Below are 9,664 nucleotides of genomic sequence, written 5' to 3'. Positions count from 1 at the left end.
CCCACAACACCCCACCCCACCCCACCCCCCAACCCCAACCCACCCCCCCCCCCACCCCCCCCACCCCCCACCCACCCCACCCCCCACCCCCACCCCCCACCCCCCCCCCACCCCCCCACCCCCACACCCCCCCCACCACCCCCCCACACCCCCCCCACCCCCACCCCCCACCCCCCCCTCACCCACCCCCCACCCCCCCCACCCCCCCCCACCACCCCCACCCCCCACACCCCCCCCACCCCACCCCCCCCACCCCCACCCCCCCCCCCCACCCCCCCCACCCCCACCCCCCCCCCCACCCCCCACCCCCCCCCCCCACCCCCCCCCCCCACCCCCCACCCCCCCACACCCCCACCCCCACCCACCCCCCACACCCCCCCACCCCCCACCCCCCACTCCCCCCCCACTCCCCCCTCCCCCCCACCCCACACCCCCCCACCCCCACTCCCCCTCTCCCCCCCTCCCCCCCCCACCCCCCACTCCCCCTCCCCCTCCCCCCACCCCCCACCCCCCACCCCCCCTCTCCCCCCACCCCCCTCACCCCCCCCCCTCCCCCCCCCCCTCCCCCCTCCCCCCCACTCCCCCACCCCCCCTCCCCCCCCCCCTCCCCCTCCCCCCTCCCCCCCCCCTCCCCCCCCCTCACCCCCCACCCCCCCTCCCCCACACCCCCTCCCCCCCCTCACCCCCCTCCCCCACCCTCCCCCCCCTCCCCCTCCCCCCCACCCCCCTCCCCCCCCCCTCACCCCCCCCCCCCCTCACCCCCCCCTCCCCCACCCCTCCCCCCCACCCCCCCCCACCCCCCCTCCCCCCCCCACCCCCCCCCCCTCCCCCTCCCCCCCCACTCCCCCCCCTCCCCCCCCCTCCCCCCCCCTCACCCCCCCCCTCCCCCCCCCCTCCCCCCCTCCCTCCCCCCTCCCCCCTCCCCCCCTCCCCCCCTCCCCCCTCCCCCCCTCCCCCCCCCTCCCCCCCCCCTCCCCCCACCCCCCTCTCCCCCCCTCCCCCCCTCACCCCCCCCTCCCCCCCCTCCCCCTCCCCCCCCTCCCCCCCCTCCCCCCCCCCCACCCCCCCCCCCCCCCTCCCCCCCTCCCCCCCTCCCCCCCCTCACCCCCTCCCCCCCCTCCCCCCCTCCCCCCCTCTCCCCCCTCCCCCTCTCCCCCCTCCCCCTCTCCCCCCCCCCTCTCCCCCCCCCCCTCTCCCCCCCCCCCTCCCCCCCCCTCTCCCCCCTCCCCCTCTCCCCCCTCCCCCTCTCCCCCCCCTCTCCCCCCTCCCCCCCTCCCCCCCCCCTCTCCCCCCCCCCCCCTCTCCCCCCTCCCCCTCTCCCCCCCTCCCCTCCCCTCCCCCCCTCTCCCCCCCCTCCCCCCCCTCCCCCCCCCTCCCCCCTCCCCCTCTCCCCCCCCTCCCCCCCCTCCTCCCCCTCTCCCCCCTCCCCCTCCCCCCCCCCTCCCCCCCTCTCCCCCCTCCCCCCCCCCTCCCCCCCCCCCTCCCCCCTCCCCCCCCCCCCCCCTCCCCCCTCCCCCCCCCCTCCCTCCCCCTCCCCCCCTCTCCCCCCCTCCCCCCTCCCCCCCTCCCCCCCCTCCCCCCCTCCCCCCCCCCCCCCCCTCCCCCCCCTCTCCCCCCCCCCTCCCCCCTCCCCCCCCTCCCCCCCCCTCCCCCCTCCCCCCCCCCCTCCCCCCCCTCACCCCCCTCCCCCCCTCCCCCCCCCCCCTCCCCCTCTCCCCCCTCCCCCCTCCCCCTCCCCCCCCCTCTCCCCCTCCCCCCTCCCCCTCTCCCCCCTCCCCCTCTCCCCCCTCCCCCTCTCCCCCCCTCCCCCCTCTCCCCCCTCCCCCTCTCCCCCCTCCCCCCTCCCCCTCCCCCCTCTCCCCCCTCCCCCTCTCCCCCCTCCCCCTCTCCCCCTCCCCCTCTCCCCCCTCCCCCTCTCCCCTCCTCCCCCTCTCCCCCCTTCCCCCTCTCCCTCCTCCCCTCTCCCCCTCCCCCTCTCCCCCTCCTCCCCCTCCTCCCCCTCCCCCTCTCCCCCCCTCCCCCTCTCCCCCTCTCCCCCTCCCCCTCTCCCCCCTCCCCTCCCCCCTCCTCCCCCTCACCCCCCCCTCCCCTCCCCCCTCCCCTCCCCCTCACCCCCCTCCCCCCCTCTCCCCCTCCCCCCCTCTCCCCCCCTCCCCTCCCCCTCACCCCCTCCCCCCCCACCCCCCTCCCCCCACCCCCCTCCCCCCCCCCCCCCCCCCCTCCCCCCCCCTCCCCCCCTCCCCCCCCCTCCTCCCCCCCCTCCCCCCCTCCCCCCCCCCCACCCCCCCCTCCCCCCCCCTCCCCCCCCCTCCCCCCCCTCCCCCCCCCCTCCCCCCCCTCCCCCCCCCTCCCCCCCTCCCCCCCCCCCTCCCCCCCCCCCCCCCCCCACCCCCCCCCCCCCCCCCCCCTCCCCCCCACCCCCCCCCCCCCCCCTCCCCCCCTCCCCCCCCCCTCCCCCCCCCCTCCCCCCCCTCCCCCCCTCCCCCCCCCTCCCCCACTCCCCCTCTCCCCCCCCCCCCCCCACTCCCCCCCCCCCCCTCACCCCACCCCCCCCCCCACCCCCCTCACCCCCCCCACCCCCCCACCCCCCCCCTCCCCCCCCCCCCCCCCCACCCCCACTCCCCCCCACCCCCCCACTCCCCCCCCTCCCCCACCCCCCCACCCCCCCCACCCCCCCCCACCCCCCCCACCCCCCACCCCCCCCCCCCTCCCCCCCCCCCCCCCCCCACACCCCCACCCCCCCCCTCCCCCCCCCCCCCCTCCCCCACCCCCCACCCCCCCCTCCCCCCCTCCCCCCCTCCCCCCCTCCCCCCCACCCCCCCCCTCACCCCCTCCCCCCCCACCCCCCACTCCCCCCCCCCCCCCTCCCCCACCCCCACCCCCCTCCCCCCCCCCTCCCCCCTCCCCCCTCCCCCCACCCCCTCCCCCCTCCCCCACACCCCCCTCCCCCCACCCCTCCCCCCCCCTCACCCCCTCCCCCTCCCCCCCCCCTCCCCCCCTCCCCCCCCCCCTCCCACCCCCCCCCCCCTCCCCCCCCCCCTCCCCCCCCCCCCTCACCCCCACCCCCCCTCCCCCCCTCCCCCCCACCCCCCTCACCCCCCTCCCCCCCCCCCCTCCCCCCCACCCCCCTCCCCCCCCCCCCCCCCCCCCCACCCCCACCCCCCCCACCCCACCCCCCCCCCCCACCCCCCCCCCCCTCCCCCCCACCCCCACCCCCCCACCCCCCCCCCCTCCCCCCCCCACCCCCCCCCTCCCCCCCCCCCCCCCCCCCCCCCCCCCTCCCCCCCCCCCCCTCCCCCCCACCCCCCCCACCCCCCCCCCCCCACCCCCCCCACCCCCCCCCCCTCCCCCCCCTCACCCCCCCACCCCCCCCCCCCCCCCCTCCCCCCCCCACCCCCCCCTCCCCCCCCACCCCCCCCACCCCCCCCACCCCCCCACCCCCCCCCTCCCCCCCCACCCCCCCCTCCCCCCCCCCCCCCCCCCCCCTCCCCCCCCCTCCCCCCCCCCTCCCCCCCCTCCCCCCCTCCCCCCCTCCCCCCCACCCCCCCCCTCCCCCCCCTCCCCCCCCCTCCCCCCCCCCTCCCCCCCCCCCCCCCTCCCCCCCTCCCCCCCCCCCCCCCTCCCCCCCCTCCCCCCCCTCCCCCCCTCCCCCCCCTCCCCCCTCCCCCCCCTCCCCCCCCTCCCCCCCCTCCCCCCCCCCCCCCCCCCTCCCCCCCTCCCTCCCCCCTCTCCCCCCTCTCCCCCCCCCCTCCCCCCCCCCCCTCCCCCCCCTCCTCCCCCCCTCTCCCCCCCCTCTCCCCTCCCCCCCCCTCCCCCCCTCCCCCCCCCCCCCCTCCCCCCCCCCTCCCCCCCCTCCCCCCCTCCCCCCCCCCTCCCCCCCCCTCCCCCCCCCCTCCCCCCCTCCCCCCTCCCCCCCTCCCCCCCTCCCCCCCTCCCCTCCCCCCCCTCCCCTCCCCCCCCTCCCCCCCTCTCCTCCCCCCCTCTCCCCCCCTCTCCTCCCCCCCTCTCCCCCCTCTCCCCCCCCTCCCCCCCTCCCCCCCCCCTCCCCCCCTCCCCCCCCCCCTCTCCTCCCCCCCTCTCCCCCCTCTCCCCCCCCTCTCCCCCCTCTCCCCCCCTTCCCCCCCCCTCCCCCCCTCCCCCCCCCCTCCCCCCCCCCTCCCCCCCTCCCCCCCCCCTCTCCCCCCCCCCCCCTCCCCCCCCCTCCCCCCCCTCCCCCCCCCTCCCCCCTCCCCCCCTCCCCCTCCCCCCCTCCCCCTCCCCCCTCCCCCCCCTCCCCCCCCTCCCCCCCCCCCCTCCCCCCCCCCCCCTCCCCCCCCCCCCCTCCCCCCCCCTCCCCCCCTCCCCCCTCCCCCCCTCCCCCCTCCCCCCCCCCCCCTCCCCCCCCCTCCCCCCCTCCCCCCTCCCCCCCTCCCCCCTCCCCCCCCCCCCCCTCCCCCCCCTCCCCCCTCCCCCCCCCCCCCTCCCCCCCCCTCCCCCCCCCCCCCTCCCCCCCCCTCCCCCCCCCCCCCCCCCTCCCCCCCCCTCCCCCCCCCCCCCTCCCCCCCCCTCCCCCCCCCCCCCCCTCCCCCCCCTCCCCCCCTCCCCCCCCCTCCCCCCTCCCCCCCCCTCCCCCCCCCTTCCCCCCCCCCCCCCTCCCCTCCCCCCCCCTCCCCCCCCCTCCCCCCCCCCTCCCCCTCCTCCCCCCCCCCCTCCCCCCCCCCTCCCCCCCCTCCCTCTCCCCTCCCCCCCCCCGCCCTCTCCTCCCTCTCTCCCCCTCCCCCCCCTCCCCCCCCCTCCCCCCCCTCCCCCCCCTCCCCCCCCTCCCCCCCCTCCCTCTCCCCTCCCCCCCCCCGCCCTCTCCTCCCTCTCTCCCTCCCCCCCCCTCCCCCCCCCTCCTTCCCCCCCCCCCTCCCCCCCCCTCCTCCCCCCCCCCCCTCCCCCCCCCCCCCTCCCCCCCCTCCTCTCCTCTCATCTATCTGCTCCACTCCCCCCTCTGACCTATCACCTTCTCCCTCAGCTTTGTTCACCTATCGCTTTCTTAGTTACCTTCCTCCCAATCCCACCCCCGTCCCATTTATCTCTCAGCCCCCTGTCCCACAAGCCTCATTCCTGATGAAAGGCTTATGTCCGAAACGTCAATTCTCCTGCTCCTCGGATGCTGCCTAACCTACTGTGCTTTTCCAGCAACACACTCTCAACTCTGATCTCCAGCATCTGCAGTCCTTTTTCCTCGATGTAGAGAGGATGTTTTGTTTTATATAAGAATTAAGAATAAGTGTTCACTGTTTAAAATTAGGCATCAATTGTTAAAATTGAGATGAGGTGAACTGACATGGACTGCAATTAGACTTTTGACAGTGTTACATGGAGACTGATCAAGAACGTTAGAGCCCATGGGATCAAGGGCAATTTGCCAAATTAGATCCAAAATTGCTTTAGTGACAGGAGGCAGATGTTTTTTGTGACTGGAGGACTGTGTCTAATGGTGTATGTAGGGTTTGGTGCTGGCTTCCTTGCAGATTGTTGTACGTTTTAATGTTCAAGACATGGTTTGTTTGTTGGATAGAGTCAAACTCCAATATTAGTTTGTTTCTTCATATGCTACTGTACAGAGCAGAACTGCTTTAGGGACTGTATGTATATAAAGATATTTTTAATGAATAAAATATATATTTTTGAAATAAAACGAAAAGGTGGTTGATGCAGAACTTGGTGTTCCCTGGGACAAGCACTGAGACAAATGTCGACGTGCAAACAAGACCATCAACTCGGTGAAAGACACTTTTTGGTCTGCCTAAAACTTGTTTGCCTTCCAGAGCAAGGATTTGACCTCAACTAGGTGTAGTAGGCTGACACATTAAGATCCAGGACTATATGCTGAGGGATGCAGTAAAGCTTGTGGCAGCTGCAGCCCAGGTGCAGTGGGGAAAGACCACTGTCTGTCTGAGGTCTGCCAACCAAAGTATAATTGATTTGATTTATTGTTGTCACATGTATCTAAATACAGTGAAGAGTTTTTTTTGTGAGCAGTACAGGAAGATCATAACAAGCAAGGACATATAGTTCATAGAGCGCTTAGACAGCGAAGCATATAAGGTTATGGCTGCGCAGGAGGTGCATAAAGCAAGATCAACATTATTTGAAGTTAGAGAGGTACATTCAACAATCTAACGGAAATCTATTCGGTATTGGAACCTCCCAGTGCCTCAAATATACGTAAATGACATGTTGCGTAAGTAATGAATCCTTTGGGTTTGTTTGCTGGAACTGTCAGGATAGTCAAACTCCAACGTTCGTTAAGTTCTCCATATACTAAGCATGTTTAGTAATTAGTGCTTTAGATTCACTGCATTAGTGATTATGTATATAAAGATTTTTATGGATAAAGTATATTTTTGAAATAAAGTGCTTGATGACTGGCACAAATACAGTAGGTTAAAGGTGCTGTTTTCGTGCTGTAAAATTCAGACTAGGTGAAATGTTTTCGCAGGATGTCATGAGTCTTTGGAACTTTCCCTGAAAAGATGATAGTAGCAGAATCCTTGAATATTTTTAACGCCTAGTTGGATAAATTCTTGTGAAGCAAAGGGTGTGAATGGTGATTGAGGTAGGTAAGAAAAATTTGAGATTACAAACAGATCAACCATGATTTTATTGAATGACAGAGTAGGCTCAAGCAGCCAAAAGACGACGTCTTTGTTCATTCTACCTGTTGTGTTGCAGTAAGCTCAAAGAAAGTAGTTACCTTAGAAAAGTAACTACTTAGAACACCTTGGATTTGAGACATCATCAAGTTTGTCTGAGCAAAATTTGAATCCATCAGCTGAATAGCCTTAACTGACATATTTGCACATAAATGAAATGCTATCATCTCTTTCTTATAATCTTTCCATCTATGCATTGATACATTAATGGTAAATGTAGGTTCATCAAATGTGATCTTGAATTGATTATTAGGGATGTATCCAGGAGCTATTAATTGGTCTGCATTATTTCAAATAATTGTTTCACTTTATTTTACAGTCTTCAAAAGTACTTGCTCATATCACCTCCAGGAAATGGACTGTGATTCCCACGATCTAAAGGAGTCAATGTTTAATAATTTCAGTGATGTTGCAGATTGGGAGGAGAGAGACTTTGCTGGGGCAGAGGTGAAGGATATGAGAGTGGAGGCGGAGGCAGTGGTCAATGATGTCAACTTTGCTGTTCGTCACATGGCTGTCTCGAAAAGCCTCCCAATTGGAGAAGATGTTGCCTACATTAATGTAGAAACAAAAGAAGGAAACAGATACTGTCTTGAGCTAACTGAAGCAGGACTCCGGGTGAGAAGAGCAACTGACATACCAGCTAATACAAAAATAGCTTTTAATCGGGGTTAATGATCCTGTGTCTCACTTAATTTTTACTACTTTATTGCCTCTTAATGATGGCTTTTACACATTTGACTTGTAAGGCCACAATGATGTTTCTTAAACATGTCTTGCAATCAGGAGATGGTGGAATAGTTCTAATTATACTCGATTACTTATCCAAAGGCCCAGGCTAATGCTGTCACCAAGGCAGCAGGTAGAATTTAACTTCAGTTAATAAAATCTGAAATATTCAGATGTGAAAGAGATATGGTGTGAAAGCAGGGATATGGCCTTGATATAGAGGATCAGCCATGGTCAGCATGAGTGACATAGCAAGCTCAAAGGGCCAAATGGCCTACTCCTGCTTCTGGTTTCTGTAAGGTCCTGATGGATCTTTTTTATTGGGTAAGTTAACAATAAATTGTCTCTGGTGTTAAAGGAGTTAAAATCCAGAGGTTACAGATTTATGGTGATTTGCAAAGGAACCAGCGGTAAGATTAGAAAAATAAATCCAGCAAATTGTTGTGATCTGAAAAGCTCCTAAACGCAAATGCAACAGTAACTTTCAAAGAACAATTCGAGAAATACTTGAAGGAGAAAATTTTGAAGGGCTGTGGGAAAAGATCATGTGGGACATGTAATGTGGGATTATCCCCCAGATCTAAAGGAATTGATGTTTCGTCATTACAGCAACCATGAGTGTTTTCAACTGAGAGACTCTTAAGGCATAAATATTTAGGATATGAGAGCCATGGCTTTGAGAAAATTGGATTAATTGAAAAGCTTTTTCTTGGATGTGTGGTGATGTTGGTTTAGTCCAGAAAGGGTGTCTGTTCTGAACTGGTATGTTATTTGGGGGATTTGTGGTGAAGGTTACAGGTTGGTGTGTTATTTGGGCAAGTATTATATTGGTTTGTGAGATGAAACATTTTGGGTTTTGAGTTTGCAGCATACTGCACTGAGTGGACAAAGTAATTTACTTTGCATCTAATCTTTTTTTTTCCTCTTCCAGGTGGTAGCTTATGGCTTTGACAAGGTGGATAAATCACTGTCTATGCAGTACCATGAAACCATTTACTCTCTCCTGGACTCACTCAGCCCCGCATATCGTGATGCATTTGGTAATGCACTTCTGCAGAGACTCGAAGCTTTAAAAAATGTACAGGAATGAAAGGCCTAACTCTTGCTCCTTGTGATGACATTTTTCAACATATTTTCTAATGTTCTGGACCAAACGTACAGGACAAGAGGTGACTCTCATCCCACAGAAAATTGGTGAATTGTTTGTTATTTTTCATGTTCACACAGCAGTGTAGTTGGGATCCACATTCTTGTAGAATTTCATACCTCCTCATTCCTACAGAAAGAGAGGGAGGATGTTTGTAAGTTCCATTGCTGTAACAGAGCTGAAACTGGTACAGTCCCTTTCAGAAATCAGTCTGTATTATTGCAGCACTGTTGATAAAGCACAGGCAACAGGAGGGTGCCTTTGACCCATGACTATGTAAAGGGCAATGGACATTGTCCAGACTAGGTTTCTTGGTGAGAGAGAAGCAAGTGACCCCAGTGTTCAGGTCAGGCCATCATGTGTCTGGTAACTTTGAGCTTCTCCCAACTTTCTCATTTAAAAATGTTGTTTCATTTTACACATTGTACTTTGACTTGTTAATTTAGGAAGAACACCTTCCTGTGCTATTAAATTGTGAAGTGCAGGTCGAACCTCTGGAGTAACAGATTCCAAAGTCAGAAAATTCAACCACTTCAAAAAAAAATTAATGTATGTTTTATGAAAATAATAAAATATTTTGGACGCAGTTTACTCTGCTCTTCTGTACTGAACATTCATTAATTGTGAGGGTTTTTAGTTTTATAAAAATTGTCGAACGCCTTACTGAAGTCCATATAGGTCACATCTACTGCTCTGCCTTCATCAATCTTCTTTGTTACTTCTTCAAAAAACTCAGTCAAGTTTGTGAGACATGATTTCCCACACACAAAGCCATGTTGACTATCCCTAATCAGTCTTTGAGTTTCCAAATACATGTGCATCCTGTCCCTCAGGATTCCCTCCAACAACTTGCCCACCACCGAGGTCAGGCTCACTGGTCTATAGTTCCCTGGCTTGTCCTTACCACCATTCTTAGAACAAAGAACAATACAGCGCAGAACAGGCCCTTTGGTCCTCAATGTTTCGCCGACCTGAACTATTCTCAGCTCATCCCCCTGCACTATCCCAAAATCATCCATGTGCTTATCTAAGGATAGTTTAAATCTCACTAATGTGGCTGAGTTAACTACGTTAGCGGGTAGTGCATTCCATGCCCTTACCACTC

At 63.5% G+C, this 9,664-nt stretch overlaps 1 protein-coding gene across 1 annotated transcript in view; it reads left to right on the top strand.

Moving 5' to 3' along the window:
- gskip (gsk3b interacting protein) overlaps positions 1–9,146 on the top strand; it is a 9,962-nt gene extending 816 nt beyond the window's left edge. The window contains exons 2-3 of the mRNA XM_043696878.2: positions 7,003–7,301; positions 8,344–9,146. Coding sequence (XP_043552813.1) covers positions 7,038–7,301; positions 8,344–8,502 — 423 coding nt within the window. The 5' untranslated portion in view covers positions 7,003–7,037 and the 3' untranslated portion in view covers positions 8,503–9,146. The remainder of the gene's footprint in view (positions 1–7,002; positions 7,302–8,343) is intronic.
- The last annotated feature ends 518 nt before the right edge of the window (positions 9,147–9,664 follow it).

Source organism: Chiloscyllium plagiosum, unplaced genomic scaffold, assembly GCF_037043375.1.
Source record: "Chiloscyllium plagiosum isolate Xiang-an unplaced genomic scaffold, Cpla_swu_hap1 HiC_scaffold_8, whole genome shotgun sequence".
NCBI lineage: Eukaryota > Metazoa > Chordata > Chondrichthyes > Orectolobiformes > Hemiscylliidae > Chiloscyllium > Chiloscyllium plagiosum.
The sequence above is the reverse complement of the archived record's forward strand: the minus strand, read 5'-3'. Positions and strand labels throughout refer to the sequence as shown.